Below are 18309 nucleotides of genomic sequence, written 5' to 3' on the forward strand. Positions count from 1 at the left end.
CAGGGTATGTGACCACTAGAACAATGGCGGCACCGTCCTCTTTGACCTCTCAGGGCTGGACCAGCACAGTGAGAGTGACAGGAGTGAATTGATAGTGGTTTCACAGTTGAAATCTCGAGCAATACATATTTATGGCCCAACCTGTGACTATGACATAACGCGCTGCCTGAGAAAATCCACCTGCTTGTGTACGGCTGTTCGGGTAAACCTGAGCATGGAAATTGGATTGTACTCTAAATCAGATCATTCCTAAGCTTTTGTCTTTTTCTGCCATACCTTCTCCGTTCTGACATTTAGCGTTTGTGGTTTGGCAAGTAATTGCCATAAGAAAAAAAATACACCCCTCTCTCACGGAACTGTTTTTACAGTGCCGTCCGGAATTGTTTTCACACTTGGTTAAGATGAAAAGAAAGAACGAGTGACGTCCACCACGCTCAGAAGCATTCATCTGGAAAGATGTGTACCTCTATGTGTGATGGCTCATGTTGGAAATGGCTGCTGCAAAGATTTCAAGTATTTTCATGGGTGATACTTTAAGCATTTCAAGTGGAATTTAAACCTTTGCTGTCTTACCTTTTATCATTTCTCATGTATGCCAAAAAATACGTTAAAGTGCCAACAGTCTGCTGCTGACAGAATTATGCAATTCTGTTTTTTTTTAATGATAGGGAATAGCAGATCAGTCCCGCAGTAAGTACCACAGTGGAAAGTTCAATCTCATATTCACCAAGAGTGACAAGCATTCAAGATGCAGCACCGTTAATATCCAGTAACACTTGATGTAAACAAATAAAATCTGGGGGAAGAAAAAAAAAAAAATGTTGTCGGCGTGATTTATTGTGTGTGTGTGTGTGTGTGTGTGTGTGTGTGTGTTAGTGATAGTCATAACAGAATCAGCGAACAGAAAGAGGAATCTGTGCATCCAACTCCTCCTACCAGCAACAAAACTATCTTTTCAGATTAAATCGAGACTGTGTTCGGCATTTTCTGCATCTGATAACAAAAAACAAAAAAGCTGTGTGAATAAGGTCATGTTCAGGACTTGGTCTGAAACGCTGCGAACCGTTTATCATGTGTGGTGTGCAACAGCAGCGGGGAGTCATTCATGAGGCTGAAACCCCGGAGGTAGATGGACGATTGATTAGGATCGACCGAGAAGGACGTTTTTTAACATTCGATGTACAGAAGGTTTGTTGATCCAGTCGTCCGCACCACAGCGGAACGACCCCGCCGCCCTGCGGCCAAATGAATGAATACACCCTGAGGGGAAATTATATTTCTGGTTGAGTCTGCTCTGACTTTGTTCGCTTTAGTTCCTCTCGACCTGCTCAAAGTGTCATCAATACAAACTTTGGGTCAGGTAAAGGTATTACTTTTGTGCTAAAAATAGTTAGACAAAAATCAAGTACCGTAGTTGCAGAAGCTCATGTCTAGAGATCAAAATCAGAATAAGATTGAGTTTATTCCGCCTGGTACATTCACCTGTATGAGAAAAAACTCTGGGTATTAAGTAATAATTAATTGAATAATTATTATTATTATTATAATAATATTAATATTTTGCTTGGTGCTATTTTCTCCATCTCCAGTGTGTGACATTGTTGAATGTAAGAATTCACTGTGGAAGGAAAAGGGCGGCTCTTCACACTCAGCGGGTGTGGTTTGACGATCGTATTTTATTGGGAAATGAAAAGAGGATTAAGATTAAGACTCAAGAAAAGAAAATACAAAATTTGACCTTTCGTTATCTGAGCAGCACATATGGACCAACATGAGACGAGAACATCATGAAAGTGGTACGATCGAGGCACAAAACCCAGGACAATGGGTAATATTTACAATTAGGATTTTCTCTTCGGCGGTGCCTTTTTCCACAGAATATCAAAGGCGTTAATGAGCTGGACCCGTGTTATCCCCACTACGACGCCTCTGGAAAAAGGGTCCATTCGAAAAATCTAATATTTTCTTCACCATAAAGATCGACAGAAATCGCCCAAACAATACTTCGGGTTTTTCCACTTCCTTTTTCATGTGTCAGCAGATATGATTGAATATGCACGGCGCTATTTAAAGACCTGAAGGACACACACACACACACACACACACACACACACACACACACACACACACACACACACACACACACACACACACACACACACACACACACACACACACACACACACACACACACACACACACACACACACACACAAAGCATTGTAGCCCTGAGTGGTCCAAATTATGTTGAAACATTTCTATGAATAAGATAACAATATTAATTCACCACATGACCATGACCTGATAAAACCTGAAGAGGTGCACTGGCTTTACTTGAATGGATCATTTTATTCATGCAACACACATACAATTGTCAGAGGTTCATGTTGTTACTAACAGCAATGTATAGTCCACAGTTACATATCCCTAAAAGTCGCAAAATGTGCAATTCTTTGGCCGCATGCTGCAACCATGAACATAATGGAAATTCATATCCGGTTGTGATGCGTATTAACTTCTAGATGGCAATCTTGAGTAGCATTAGAACAAAGTAACATTTTCTCAGTGCAGGTTATTTTTATTTGAACTGGTCTGTTTGCTCCACACTGAATTGATCTGAATTGAACAGACGTTACACTGTGTGGATTCCGTGTAGTGAGTGAGGCTTGAATTTCACATTTTCTGACTCGCGTCCGTATTCAAATGGCACGAACCTTCAGAGGCGAGGGGCGGCGAAAACCAAACGGCTCCGTAGTGAAATTTGGTTATCGTGATTTTGAGTCTTTTAAGGAAGAAATTGTGAAGAGTTGAGTGCGTGTCTTTGAATTTCCATCAACAACCAAATGTGTTGAGGAAATACAGAGAATGCTCTCATCGCATTATTACGGTATAAATAGCACAACAGGTTTTTGTGACCACGTCAAGAAAATGTGTGATCAACTTGAGCTTAACTTTTGCCAATCTGCGAGGCGTGTCGTTCTTCATGAGCCTCGTCATTAAAAACCCAACACGCCTACAACTATGACTCAATTACAACTTCTATTGATGGACATTTTACTCAATGATTTGCAAAGTTGACAGTTTAAATTAGTAGATTTAAAGTAACCACCACCAAACTGCGGCATTTGAAATGGCCCACGAGTGTATTTCCTTTGTCATTTCAACCAATTTCAAAACGATGCATTTACATCTTTTACACATTAAGACACAAAGGCATATGCCAAAATGAAAAATACACAGTGTGCGGCGCTGGTCTCACAAATTAAAAACAGCTTTAAAAATATTTTGTTGTCAACGCCAGGTTTTCTAAGTGCCGCGCCATCCATTTGGTAGTGCACAGAACTGAAACACGTCAGAAATGTCTCACAGAATAATATTAAAAAATTAAAATTAAGAGAGGGGGAAAAAAAAATGAGTTCTGACCCCTGCATCAGGGTGTTGGGCGTCGCCCTCTTCGAGTCACGGGATTCGCTCTACGTCTCCGCCCGCTCCGACGGCTCGTCCTGCCGCCGCTCCGTCATCCGCGTGCACCGCGGGCACGTGGTGGAGTTGTCGTAGTAACAATCTCTGGAAAGAAAAAGATTGTGAAGAGATATATTCGGGGTGGATCTTCATCCGTGTCAAACGTTGAGGAGGAGGACTCACCTGTGGAAGACCGCAGAGCAGTCGTGGCAAACAGAAGTGTGACTGTCGAACGGAAACAAGATGTCGCCCTCCTTGCAGAGCTCACACACAAAGCCCTTGGCCTGACACCACTACGCACGCGTGCACACACACACACACACACACACACACACACACACACACACACACACACACACACACACACACACACACACACACACACACACACACACAGACACACAGACACACACACACACCGTTAAATGTTGAAAGAAACTCAGATGGTGTTGGCTTAATTTGTTGTGCATCATGCTGATGTTCTCCATTAACTCTGCCCTTTAACATGGCTGCCACTGGTTGAGAGAACCTCAAACACCATTGAATTGCCAGGAAACACGCGCTTCAAAATTAAAACTTCCGATTTTGATTCGTCACCAAGGACATTTCAAGTTTTCAAGCTCACATTTCAAAGATCGGGAACGATCTAAAATGTCGCCATCCCATAAGATTCCCTGAAATTCTGGCGGCGGAACGGAGAAAAGGGCAATTACATTAGAGCAAAAAAATCACTACACAACATGCAAATTGACATTTTTAAAAACATCATCTTTTTCTCTTCAAAACAAACCCAAGAACTAACAGAGAGTTAGAGAGTCAACTGAGCAATGGAGCTCATGCAAGATGTGTATGTTCTGGTCAACGCTACTGCTACTTTATTTTTGCATATTTTATCTTGTTCACCCTTCCGCTCACCTCACAGTCCAACTTGATGTGCTTAGCGAACGTGGTGTGGATCTCCGTGAGAGAGCAGCTCAGTCTGCCGCTGGAGACGTCGATCAGATCCTGCAGCGAGTACATGTCGTCGTTCTCCACAAAGTGCTGGCGGTCCTGGAGCTGGGCGGTTAAAAATGACAAAACAAGAAAACATCAACAACAAAAGATCACTCGTTGGTCAAAGAAAGGTTGATGGACATGACATGCAGTAAATCTGCTCATTGTCTTTAAATCCAGAACTACATTGATGTGGAAGGATTTTGCCCCCGGCATTTGGACCCTGTCTATAATAGTATATATTAATAATAACAAAGATCATCATAAGCAGAATGTCACTCCAGTCGCTAACTGCAGTCAATCAATTCTTACATAGTATTTTGGCATCCCTCTGTGTTTCGTGCCTAAATTCTACCTTGTGCTTAAGCTTCAAGAATGTCAGCATGTCGTTTCAATTAAACCCTGCATTGATTTTGCGGTGATTGCTGCTATTATCCTAATTTATTATGACCTCGATCAATACGTATTTGCAATTCGATCAGTGATCTGACCTGACTCGTGTGTTAATGTCAGTCAAACGGATGCGTGAAGTGATACCATCTGGGCACTGGACTGGGCACCCAGTGTTCATGCGCCTGCTGAAGAATACGTTAGATCGCTGCGCCGTTATCTCTGCGCTAGCAATGGTCCACTGAAATAAATTGCGACAAATGCTTTCTCTAACTACATCAGAACTCCGCCCGAAAAACATCAAGGCAAAGATTGCCCCGGAAGAAGCTAAATGATGCAAATTGTGTTAATTATTGGTGGAGACTGCGAAAATCAGCTGACCTGAAGCAGCAGCCGAGCCTCCATGGCTTCCTTACAGGTGATGAAATATGGCTTCATCAACAGGATGTCCTGCCGGAGCTTCTACACGCACGCACACGCACACACACACACACACACACACACACACACAGCAAAGCAGGTATTCAGAGGCTCAGCACAGACACTGATAGTACTGAAGAGGTTGTTGTCTGTATCAGTGATCCACTTTCCACAGAGACAACCATGCTAAATGGATCTGCTGGTGTTGATCTCAGATAACAATAGAATAAAATATATATCTATGGGTATGTGCTATTTGCTATATACACCGCGTTCCAAATTATTATGCAAATTGGATTTGAGTGTCATAACCATAAAAAAAAATGTTTTTCAATTAAACTCATGGATGGTGTTGTGTCTCAGGGCTCTTTGGATCACTGAAATCAATCTCAGACACCTGTGATAATTAGTTTGCCAGCTGAGCCCAATTAAAGGAAAACTACTTAAGAAGGACGTTCCACATTATTAAGCAGGCCACAGGTTTCAAGCAATAAGGGGAAGAAAAAGGATCTCTCTGCTGCCAAAAAGCCTCAAATAGTGCAATGCCTTGGACAAGGTATGAAAACATTCGATATTTCACAAAAACTTAAACGTGATCATCGTACTGTGAAGAGATTTGTGGCTGATTCAGAGCACAGACGGGTTCGTGCAGATAAAGGCATAATGAGGAAGGTTTCTGCCAGACAAATTCATGGGATCAAGAGAGCAGCTGCTAAAATGCCGTTACAAAGCAGTAAACAGGTATTTGAAGCTGCTGGTGCCTCTGGAGTCCCGGGAACCTCAAGGTGTAGGATCCTCTAGAGGCTTGCAGTTGTGCATAAACCTACTATTGGGCCACCCCTAACCAATGCTCACAAGCAGAAACGGTTGTAGTGGGGCCAGAAATACATGAAGACTCCTTTTCAAACAGTCTTGTTTATTGATGAGTGCCGTGCAACCCTGGATGGTCCAGATGGATGGAGTAGTGGATGGTTGGTGGATGGCCACCATGTCCCAACAAGGCTGCGATGTCAGCAAGGAGGTGGCGGAGTCATGTTTTGGGCCGGAATCAAGGGGAGAGAGCTGGTAGGCCCCTTTAGGGTCCCTGAAGGTGTGAAAATGACCTTGGCAAAGTATATAGTTTCTGACTGACCACTTATTTGGTTCCATGGTACAAAAGGAAGAACCGTGCCTTCCGTAGCAAAATCATCTTCATGTATGACAATGCACCATCTCATGCTGCAAAGAAAACCTTGTGTCATTGGCTGCTATGGGCATAAAAGGAGAGAAACTCATGGTGTGGCCCCCATCCTCCCCTGACCTCAACCCTATCGAGAAGCTTTGGAGCCTCAAGCAAAAGATCTATGAGGGTGGGAGGCAGTTGGCATCAAAACAGCAGCTCTGGGAGGCTATTCTGACATCCTGCAAAGAAATTCAAGCAGAAACTCCCCAAAAACTCACAAGTTCAATGGATGCAAGAATTGTGAAGGTGATATCAAAGAAGGGGTCCTATGTTAACCTGTTAACCTCATGTTTTTTGATTGAAATAGCTTTTGATTTCAGTAAATATGACTCCTAATGCTGCAAATTCAACAAATGACCATTTTCAGTTCTTTACAACCTATAAAATGTTTTAAAACTCTGTTGTGCATTATAATTCGGAACAGTGCATTTTGAGTTTTTTATTTTTGAAAGAAATACTCTTGTCATTGGGAGGTTTGTTCAATAACATTCAAATTATATCCTAACGGTTGATGACTTGAAATTATACTCTCATTTGCATCGACTATTTAGGAAAATCAGAGAAAAATATCATTTGCATAATAATTTGGAACGAGGTGTATTGTGTAGCACCTGAACCCCAGAAAAATGGACTACATTGTGACAACCCGCGGGCTAACTTAATGGCATTTCACATTTCACTTAAAGAGAATGGTTAGATGGAGCCGGTTCAAGCGGAAACGGAAATTAGACTGCAGTCAAATATGTATGGAGGCTTCCGACTAAAATCCATGTAACCGTTTAGAAATAAGCAAAGCCACACCCACTCTGATCTCCACCAGCTCCTCCACGAAGTTGAAGAGCAGCGGGTTGATCTCCTTCAGCTTCAGCACCGGGCGAGACATCATCAGAGCCAGGTAGCGCATGGAGGAGCGGCACACCTGAGTGGGAGGCACCGTGGGAGAACAGACTCCACCGTGATCACAGGGCTCAAACTCGATTTTATTCTCCCACATTGTGGCAGGTCGGGGCCGTACCTTGCGAGGTTCAAACTCCCAGTTGTGGATGACGCGCGCCGGGACGATGGCCGTGTCATTCCAGTGGCACGTGCTGCAGTAATACTGGCCGGTGTAGTCGCACTGCCTGGCCTCGCTGGGGACGCCCCCTGCAGGCCAAGAAGTCACACGGCGACCGGAAGAGGAGAAGAAAGAGAACATGGTTTCTACACCATGTTCTGAAGCCACCGCCGTCTTTTTAAACTTGCGTCAGCGAGCTGCTCCATGTGCTCTGTATATGTTGTGTTGTGGCTTTTCACCCAAGTGTTTATTGCGGTCTGTGCTTGCTCTAACGGCTGCTGAATTGTTGTTGTGCATTCTCATGTTTTAGATTCATGCTTAATAGTAAATTCTAATTTTAGGTGGCCAATTGACATCTGGCCAGGGACTACGGGTGAAAACTAGTCCTTGTGGCTAACAGAACCACCTGGCACATTTACAGAAAAATGTATAACAATAAAATAACGGGAGATAAAATCCAAAGTTTACTCACTACATATCACTACACTGGGAAATAGTGAGTACTTAAGAATTATGTTGTTGGTAAATGACAAAATGAGCCAACAAACACTGATTCACCCAAATGACGGCTGCAATTTAAAAAAAAAAATTCCAAAACTCAAATTACAAATGACAGTTCTGGTCCACACTCACTCAGTGAGACGGAAGAGCGGCATTCCGCACAGCGATAGTCTTGCCTGTCGAGTCCGATCTCGGGGCAGATATTGAGTTCATACTCTGATTGGTGGCTGACCTTTGACCTCACACAGGGCTTGGTGATCAGGTTCATGCACCTGCTATGGCAACGGTAATAACAACCTAAAAATGAAAAACATAAAATACAATTTTAAAAAAGCATCAAAGGTTTATCACGGGGGCAGAAAGCGCAACCAAGACGATTTACACACATTTACCCTCAAGACTTTGTGAATAACTCAGTTGTTTTTTATACTTTACCATGGCAGTTACCAAACACCGCAATATTTACATGGTTGTTAGCAGTTGTCAGGTGGCTTGGTATTTTGCTACATTTCAAGAAAACATCAGGTTGTTACTATGGTAGAATTGAATATCCCATAAGGCCAAAAATGAACAAGATGGCCCTTGGCATCGATTCTTTTAATGAGTAACAGAGTTCCAAAGTCCCGTCTTATTTAGAATGATTTGAGCCAGTGAGTGAGTACACAACAGAGCAAATTAAGCTCCCAAATGGAAATGACCACAGAAAAATCCAGTAAATTCATTGCAAATTACTGTTTATAAATTTTTAGTCGAAACATTTTGAGGGTTTCAGGAGGAGAAATCCACTGCAGTTAATACCTGACAGTTCTAACCCCTTCTCAGCCAATTTCTGTACAATTTCTAAATGTGGCCATGTGAGGATTTAATTTTCATCCAAATTGGTCGTTAATCCAAACTTCATCAGGTTGGAGACAGATTGCACAGTTAGAATCATTCAGCTAAAAGGAAAATGGACCCGGCGCTACTGAAGTCTGGTAACATTTAAATAGTTCTACCCACTAGGTTAATTTAGTATTTAGTACTTAATCCGAAAAAATCTAAAATAAAATAAAAAATGACGAGAAAATATATTCTTGAAAAACATCAAGGAAAGTAAAAGAAAAACATTTCACAAATACACAGAATGTTAATCTATGTACGATGGTTGCAAAAAGACAGCAGTCAAGCCTACCGATATAAAAGAAAAATGAAGACATATGTATAATGGAAGGAAAGAGAAGGTAAAATAATTCATGAATAGATATACATAAGTAAATAAGTAAATGATCACACTGTTCTCCAACACAAAATGGTTTTCATTAATTTCCTCGTCATTCCAAACATCACTTTCATCATCAGGCGGCATTTGCCAACAACCCCTAGAGGTTGTTCAAGGGGAAAAAATGTATACGTTTCATAGGTTTTTGAAATGTTCTCACCTGTGCAGGTGTACCAAGTTTGGATAAGACCCCAAATGATAGCGCTACACTTGTCGCAGGTCTGTTTGACACTCTTGCTCTTCTCCTTTGAAAAGCGATGCTCCAATAAGACTCTGCGGTTCGGCTCGTCCTCCTCCGGGTCCTGGAAATGGAATATTTTAATAAACACCAGGTTAAAAATGTGTAGATACTTTGCATGGTCTGCCAAAGACATCCCAGGAGCTTTGCTTCACCTTCTCACACACACTTTCACACACATTATGGTCAGTCAGCCACACAGGTTTCTCCGGATCAAACCAGCAGCAAGCTGAGGATAAGGAGATAGGCGGCTCCATTTTGGAAAGTTTTAACAAAACATCAGACGGTTAGTTGGGCAGAGCTAAATATTGCTTAAAGCTGCAATGTGTAGAATTTAGTGACATCTAGTGATGAGGTTGCATATTACAACAGACTGAATTCCCCTCCCCCTCCCTTTCCAATGACTTTGGAGAAGTTACGGTGGCCATCAGTTGCCGTGAAAAAGCCTCTCTCTCGAGCCAGTGTCTGCTTTGTCCGTTCTGTGCTACTGTAGAAACATAGCGGTACAACATGGCGGCCTCCGTGGAGTGGGGGCCCGCTCCCTGTGTAGATACAAAGGGCTCATTCTAAGGTAACAAAAACACAACGATTCTTATTTCCATTGGTTTATACAAATGAAAACATACTTCCGAATATTATATTCCATTTCTGCCAAGTCTGCTCCATAAATCCTACACACTGCACCTTTAAAATGTCATATTCAGCTGCTCTGGGATCAACTTTTCCCAATTCTTAATTTTTAAGAACATATCATATCAAGGGGTTGTGTAAATGTCAGGGTTTTAATAATACATTAAAACCCTGACATTTACACAGGCCCTTGATATGATATGTTCTCTTTTACAGCCAAACAACAAGCTACATAAAAATGGATGTGGACTAAGAAACAACCTGCTGTCAAAACACATTCGCACAGTTTCGCTCCAATATCAATATTAAACAAAGGGCGTATTCAGACCTGTACTTCGTTTCCTTTGTTTCGATTCAGGGAATAATATCATACAATGTTGCCCTTGGACCTTGGTTCGACTTCTGTTAACACGGCAACGCTTAACAGCGGACCAAAACTTGTAAACTAACGCCATGCACTCGCAAACTGTTTTGTGATTGGTCAGAATTTTTCCGTGGCATGCCCGTGCCGGAACCCGAACCAATGTGACAGTCCGGAGGACGCGCCATCGCTCTTTCGTTGGCGTGCGTCCACGTCCGCGGAAGGCACTCCCTGCTGGAGTGTAGCAGTATAGGGGACTTTGCTTCTCCAAATTTGCCCTCCTATGAAGAGGTGAAATATCTGCCCGCGACAAGGAGAGCGTGCAGGTGATGCACCAGAACTCGGATGATAACCTGCTGGGGGGAAACTGGAGGGACGGCGCCGGAGCCGGAGCCAGCACCGGCACCCGCACCAGGCTGGGGACCGGGGGGGGAGGCTGGCGGGGAGCAGAGCCGTTTCGGAAGCCAGGTTTCGGAAAACAAATACTCCAAACAAGCTCGGTGTGAATACACCCTAAGTGTGTGAAGTGCTATATCACAAGAAATACATTTTCTCCTGTACTCACACAAGTAACAAGTCAATGTTTTTACTCCTATACAGAAATAATTCTCTGTGGATATATTTTCAATTCAGATGGAAAGAAGTGTGCCAAATAACACATTATTTTGCAAATTTTCAGAACAAAAGACATATGCATGTTTACGTCTGCACTTTGAATGCTCAAACATAACATCATTTACTATGTGGTTTGAGACGAGTCTATAATCATCCCTTAGAAATCTAAATTAATTAAAATAAAGAGAGAGAGCAAGAGAGAAATAAAATAAAGGAGAAAATGAAACAAGGGTGACGCATTGAGAGTCGTCTGGTGATAGACTTCTGTTTGTTGTTTGTGTGTGTGTGTGTGTGTGTGTGTGTGTGTGTGTGTGTGTCTCAGAGTTTCTGTTAGAAAAAATTGGCGCCGGTCACCATGTCCTGGAAGATTTCAATTTCCCAGACAAATGGGAGAGATTTCGGTCAAATATTATCTGTAATAAGCAGTCAATATAGAGAATGACATCATCAAAGCAGATGTATAATATTTTTTATTGAATATTAAAGATAAAAGTCCCGTCAGTAAACGGCATTTTAAAAATAATTAAATAAAAATTATGAATATTACTACTTGAAATCAAATAATTTCCGTTCGTGAACAATGAGTAATACGTGCAACCGCTTTAACTAATATTTCACTAAAATAAGATTTTGATCATTTTAAAAAACAAAATAAATATGGCAAGTAGGTCTTACTAAATAATAAAGTTTGTGGTGTCGTCCGTCTTCGTTGGGACGTCCCGTCAACATAGTTTACACAATGAATTGAATATCATTCAATAACTGAATAACTGTTTGCTTTGGGTCGGAACTTAACTATCCTAATAAACGCCAAATTATGGATGTACAGTATGTGTCCCTGTTGTCAAGGATACATCATCTTTCTGCTTCTCTTTTGGACGCCGTGCTCTGTCTCCACTCCGTGTGTGTGTGTGTTTGCTGTGTTTACAAGCGCAACCTGTCCACAAGGGAGGGGGCGGGGCTTAGTTCTATATCGACAAGCACGATTGGTCAGAGGTGAAGCTTTCAAATCAGCTTTAGACCGTTCAAACTGATTGTCTTCCCGTTGCAACTTGCCGAGCGCAGAAATGAACCGATCTGCAGACGTTTTTTTTTCACGAGTTCTTGCCAGAAACGCTGGGTTTGTGGAAGTAACTGTCAAGTGTGTGTTGTGAGTGTTCACAGCGCAATGTGAGCCTGTGAATCTCAACACAGTATTTGTTTTGTTGTCATTGTGAAGGTGCAGAGATTCATGCAGATTCATGCAAATCACCTTTTTCGTTTTTTCTAATGTGTTCTGCCCCCACCTTCAGCTCCTGGAGTTTGAGGCGCAAGTGGATGAGTTTCACCACGGTGTCCTTCTGCCTCTCCGACTGCTCGGGCAGCTCCAGGATCAGCTTCTTGCACTCCTCGATGGCCAGCTTCAGCTGCTCGATGTCTGACGCCACAAAGGAACCCTGGGGCAGCGGTGCGGGGAGAGGCATGTGAGCGCATGTGCTACGCATGTCACAGAGCTCTGTGGTTTGAGTTCAAAGGCAGGCGGAATGCAGTGCTCACCACAGGCCTTGAGAAGTGGTCCTCGGCTAAACCCAAATCCATTGTCCGATCCGAGCTTTGCGTTCTGTTCTCGGAGGAGAAAAGTTTAGATCTTGTCTCTAAAGAGAGGAGAACATGGCGTCGAGCATTAATCTCACAAGTACGGACGATGACCTCTGAGAGCACTCAGTTGTACTTATAATTCCACACACATGACCACAGTCACTTAGACATGCCCTCAAAACCAGCCAATTGTTAAGCAGCTGAAAAGGAAACCGCAAATTTATAGGTCTCTATAGTCCTGGCAATGTGTGGCCAATAACCCTTGACAGGGCAAAGGTTTTGTCTTAACAGAGCACTAAAGATTTTTCATTGTCATTGTCTGACAATTTAATGAGTTGTCCTTGTTAATAAAATTATGAGTTTGAAAGGTCATACATACATACATTTATAGTATGTATCTTCAAATATACACTGTAGGACCATACTAGAAACATCTTGTTTTTACTAAATGAAGTCCCATAGCAACGGAAAGCAACGGGGAGCCAGCTTGAAGCAACACACATGTTTTTTTTGGAATGGAACAGCGACAGTCCCTTCACTGAAGGAGAAATAAAAAAAAAACTCCACTCCAATTCCCTGATACCTCATTTCCCCTGCGGACGTTGGCGCATAAATAGATAGGAAGGTCTCACGAAACCCTGTGGTGCAATGAAGGTGATGAAAGATCCCATGAATCGGAATGAAAGGACCCACCCGCGCACGTGGGGGCTCAGGCGCACCACCGCCTTCACCGGGTCCACGTGTACATTTACTCATTTATATTTATATATTTATTGCCTTGTTTATCTATTTCAGGATGTATTTCATCGGCATATTTATTTTTATTTGCGTGCAACGTCCACATACATACATACACTGCTCCGTCTGTCACTCTCCGGTACGGGGGGTGCGGACAAGGACTGCACCGGGTGACTTCTGGTGGACTGTCCCTTGTCCCATCTATTCTGGCATTGTCATCATGTCCCATCATGCCATGAGTAAAAAGGTGCAACGAGGAAATGTTCCGGAATGTAGCTGCAAGTGTGAATAGTGAAACTCACTCATGCTGCCGGTAAGGTTATCCCAGTAATTTTACCAGGAACTATGTGTGAAAGGGGCTCAAAACAGTTCTGAGCGGAGGGGGCGTCTCTCCCTTTGCCTTCTCTCTCCCTCTCTGCTCCCGCGATCAGTTTTAGAACACTGAACTACACTTACACGGTACATGTTCAATGCTCGGATTTTTCCTGGCGGATATAAAAATATATATATTTGTCATTAATGTAAATTTGCGATCAATGGAGTCAATTGTCGATTGAATTTTCATTCTGCCCAAGCCTTGCCCATGCAGTGTATGTATTCTATGTATTCAAAAGGAAAATACAGTATATACGTCTGTGCTGTAAATGGTATAACAACACTGAAAGATAAATCTACATAAATCAAAGGCCTTTTAAATGTGAAAATAATACATATATACAAAATAGATACACAAAATATTTCCCCCCTTACTGACACGGAAATGACAAATCATGTTATTTACCTGCATAAACCTCTAAAGAAAACATGATGAAGGTTCTCAGTGCCGTCCAGAGAGGACGTGGAGCAGAAACCACCAATGCACTCCAGCAAAGTAAGCTCAGCTAAGTAGGGAGAGCGGTGCAAAGTGAAACTATTCAAACAGAAAAGTCAAAGAGTCCCAAACCCTTCTCCAGTACAGAGGAAGTGCTCATGGAGTGAGTCTCTGCGCTTATCTCTCACTTCCTTCTGGTACGACTACTTTCAACTTCTCCATCCACTGGCAACAAGTTAATAATTGATGGTTGTATCAATAGCTGATTTCTATTATCATATTTTAGGATAGACAAGCTACAATGACAATAACAACAAAGAGAACAAAATTAAAGTACTTGCCAGCCCGGGGATCAATGAAGTTCTATCTTATCCCATTTGAAGACCAAAATAAAAACATGGACTAACAATTTGCATTTTTAGAATTGTATTTATTTTTTTCTGCACATACAATTAACATCACTCTAGGATTCAATGAGGCCTAAGTTTAACTCTGCAAATTAATTTGGATTACATTTTTAGATGCTTTATTTGATAAAGAAGTCATATTGAGATTTATGTTGCAGAGAGCTAAAACCAACTAACATATAAATCACAAATAATAAAAACAAGTCCAGACATTGGATTTGGTTGTGCGGTTTATTGACATGGCCTTTAAACTGAACCACGCGCTAACACATGACTACACATGTATTTGCCAGAACTGGCCTTATGAGTAAGGCAGTAATTCCTGAGATTCATTTACAATTAAAATTTATTGTTGAATATTTTCCCAGCGTAACCTCCTTCAAGGTCTTACCGTGCAGTGGGGGCATCTCGCCCTCCTGGGAACCATCCCCGTCTTCCCCTCGGTCGAAGGGGTTGGGGCGGCTTTGTCGGAAAATGGCAAGTTTCTCGTCATACTCCATTGCAATGGCTACATCTAGAAAGAAAAAAAACAACGTGATGGTGGTTGTCCTCGCGAACAGCCAGGCATTTCCGATTTCAATGAAAAATTAAGTTCACATGTCTTTTTGATTTCCCTTGTGATCAATTTTGAAACGGTTTTGAAAGAAACAGTCAGCATATTGCTTCTGTCAAAATTGTTTTGAAGAAAAATAAACATAATTTATTTTCCCCAAATGATATTGTGTTGCTGGGATAGTTTCTAATTTGTTTATTGTCAGACCCCCAGTTCTGGTTAAGATGATTGCATGTTCGTGGAGGATGTTTTTGATTCACTTCACCAGCCCTTTTGACATTCTTTGAGGTTTTTCTTGACAAATGTGATTGTTGAAAATAGTCATGGAGGTTATTCATACTACACCCTGACCGCCTCAGAATCAGGATTTGGTGAGCAGATTCCTATCATCTTCATAGCTGTCCACTGAATTTTGATTATTCATTTATCATCAATCTACAGATGTTTAGAGGAAAAATGCAGACCGTAGACGGGGACGTCCGCAGGAATCAGAGGGTTAAATTTAATACTTTAAGTAAGCAGGTAAGTACTATATATTTGGTGCAGGGCAGAGGTAAATCAGGTAGACACAATTAATGCGGTTGTGTTTCGCGGTTCTGTTTTCTGTTAATGCGGTTGTGTTTTCTGTTAATGTATGTGTTTTCTGTTAATGCAGTTGTGTTCTCTGTTAACGCGGTTGTGTTTTCTGTTAATGAGGTTGTGTTTTATATTATTGTGGTTGTGTTCTCTGTTAATGCGGTTGATTCTCTGTTAATGCGGTTGTATTTTCTGTTAATGCGGTTGAATTCTGCTAATGCGGTTGTATTCTCTGCTAATGCGGTTGTATTCTCTGCTAATGCAGTTGTATTCTCTGCTAATGCAGTTGTGTTTTCTGTTAATGTGTTTGTGTTTTTAGTTATTTGCTTGTGTTTTGTCTATTTGCATGTGTTTTCTTAAGTTGCAGTGCGTTAAGCTCTCAGGGCCACCACTGTAGGCGGCTGTTGAAAGGCAGTCTGGAGCTCATCAACAGCCTGAGGCAAGTAAGAAGACTATTGTATCATCTGCATTAAGATGCACTTTAGCTGTAAGCATGTCCTTCCCAATGATATTTATAAAACATAGAGAAGACAGGGGCTAAAATGGAGCTGTCTAAGGGGTACTCCTTAGACAGCTCCATGAAGCTGGACTGGTAACCTTCTGTATACACACCGTGTTCTATCTGCAAAGTAGTTCCTATACCACTCTATAGCCTTGACGCCCATTGAGTCTAATATTTTTAGGATCTATAGATACCCAGCAGACTTTTAAGTAAGGTCTGATGTTAACTGAATTTAAGACATTTTAAGGACCATCTGATCTTGGCAAACTGACATTAGAAGCTTGATGAGCAGGCTACACTGCGCTGTTAGTCGTAAATAACGATCTGTTGTTATTATTACAGTCAATTGGAATTAGCTAGTAAGGCATGGGTAATATCCGATCAAACGAAATAAAAATAAAAAAACATATAGCGAACGGCTTGGCAAAGGGCTCGAACCATAAAACTCTAAGCGCAACAACTAAACGGAATAGATATTAGACGCAACTGCAGGGCGTCCATCTCAGCAACTAAACCGCTATAAAATACTCCCAACATAACGTCGGCCACAAGCACGGGTGTCAATGTATTTCACGGAGTGAGCAGCGAGAAAGAACCCAGCGAAGCCGGCGGCGGAGGGGTGGCGACCGCCAACGCTAACTAACTAGCCGGCTGGCGGCTGTGGCTAATGTTTTGATGCCGATGCTAATGCTAATGCTAATCCCTTTAAACCCGTGCGGGCACGCGCTTACCCTATTGTCCACCCTTTAGCACCGAGGAGTCGCCCGTCGCTCGCCTCCGCACGGTTTATGTGTCCATGGAAATATGATGATATTTTAAAATGTCCTGTTGCCACGCACCGCGTTTTGCATGTCAGAGCAAATTAATAATGGAGCTGTCGCGTTGTTGTTTTCGCTCCTCTTTGTCAACGAGCGACACCTAGCGAAACACCCGCTTCAGAGGGGTTTTCCCGCGCTATTTCAAAGAATCTATAATAATAATAATAATAATAATAATAATAATAATAATGATAATAATAATAATATAATGATAATAATAATATAATGATAATAATAATAATAATAATAATAATAATAATAATAATAATAATAATAATGTAATGATAATAATAATATAATGATAATAATAATAATAAGAAGAAGAATACTACTACTAATAATAATATTAATAATATAACAACAACAACAATAATAATAATAATAATAATAATAAGAAGAAGAAGAAGAATACTACTACTAATAATAATATTAATAATATAACAACAACAACAATAATAATAATAATAAGAAGAAGAAGAAGAAGAAGAAGAATACTACTACTAATAATAATATTAATAATATAACAACAACAACAATAATAATAATAATAATAAGAAGAAGAAGAAGAAGAAGAAGAATACTACTACTAATAATAATATTAATAATATAACAACAACAACAACAATAATAATAATAATAATAATAAGAAGAAGAAGAAGAATACTACTACTAATAATAATATTAATAATATAACAACAACAACAATGATAATAATAATAATAATAATAATAATAATAATAATATAATGATAATAATAATATAATGATAATAATAATAATAAGAAGAATACTACTACTAATAATAATATTAATAATATAACAACAACAACAATAATAATAATAATAATAATAATAAGAAGAAGAAGAAGAAGAATACTACTACTAATAATAATATTAATAATATAACAACAACAACAATAATAATAATAAGAAGAAGAAGAAGAAGAAGAAGAAGAAGAAGAAGAAGACTACTACTACTAATAATAATATTAATAATATAACAACAACAACAATAATAATAATAATAAGAAGAAGAAGAAGAAGAAGAAGAATACTACTACTAATAATAATATTAATAATATAACAACAACAACAACAATAATAATAATAATAATAATAAGAAGAAGAAGAAGAAGAATACTACTACTAATAATAATATTAATAATATAACAACAACAACAAT

The 18309-nt window shown here is 40.6% G+C and overlaps 1 protein-coding gene across 2 annotated transcripts; it reads right to left on the bottom strand.

Moving 5' to 3' along the window:
• Positions 1–1758: 1758 nt before the first annotated feature.
• Positions 1759–17194, bottom strand: def8 (differentially expressed in FDCP 8 homolog). 2 transcript variants are annotated; one of them, XM_079997123.1, is made up of 12 exons: positions 17041–17194; positions 15070–15192; positions 12681–12778; positions 12431–12580; positions 9461–9602; positions 8175–8339; positions 7503–7630; positions 7293–7406; positions 5227–5307; positions 4378–4518; positions 3646–3746; positions 1759–3567 (listed from the first exon to the last, which is right to left on the bottom strand). In XM_079997123.1, the coding sequence occupies exons 2-12, from the start codon at positions 15176–15178 to the stop codon at positions 3474–3476; spliced, it is 1323 nt and encodes a 440-aa protein (XP_079853249.1). In that variant the 5' UTR covers positions 15179–15192; positions 17041–17194; the 3' UTR covers positions 1759–3473. The 2 variants fall into 2 exon arrangements, with proteins under 2 accessions (XP_079853249.1, XP_079853248.1); XM_079997122.1 differs by having other exon boundaries at positions 3646–3755.
• Between the last annotated feature and the right edge of the window lie 1115 nt (positions 17195–18309).

This window comes from Zeus faber, assembly GCF_960531495.2.
Source record: "Zeus faber genome assembly, chromosome: 3".
NCBI lineage: Eukaryota > Metazoa > Chordata > Actinopteri > Zeiformes > Zeidae > Zeus > Zeus faber.

Bases quoted from the DNA above. Each gene is read 5' to 3' on its own strand.
- def8 (XM_079997122.1), bottom strand. From the start codon at position 15,178: ATGGAGTATGACGAGAAACTTGCCATTTTCCGACAAAGCCGCCCCAAC. The intron at 9,603-12,430 runs GTGGGGGCAGAA...TTCCATTTCCAG, and splicing joins TCAAACTCCAGGAGCTGAAG to GACCCGGAGGAGGACGAGCC. The intron at 3,756-4,377 runs GTGAGCGGAAGG...ACGCGTGCGTAG, and splicing joins ACATCAAGTTGGACTGTGAG to TGGTGTCAGGCCAAGGGCTT.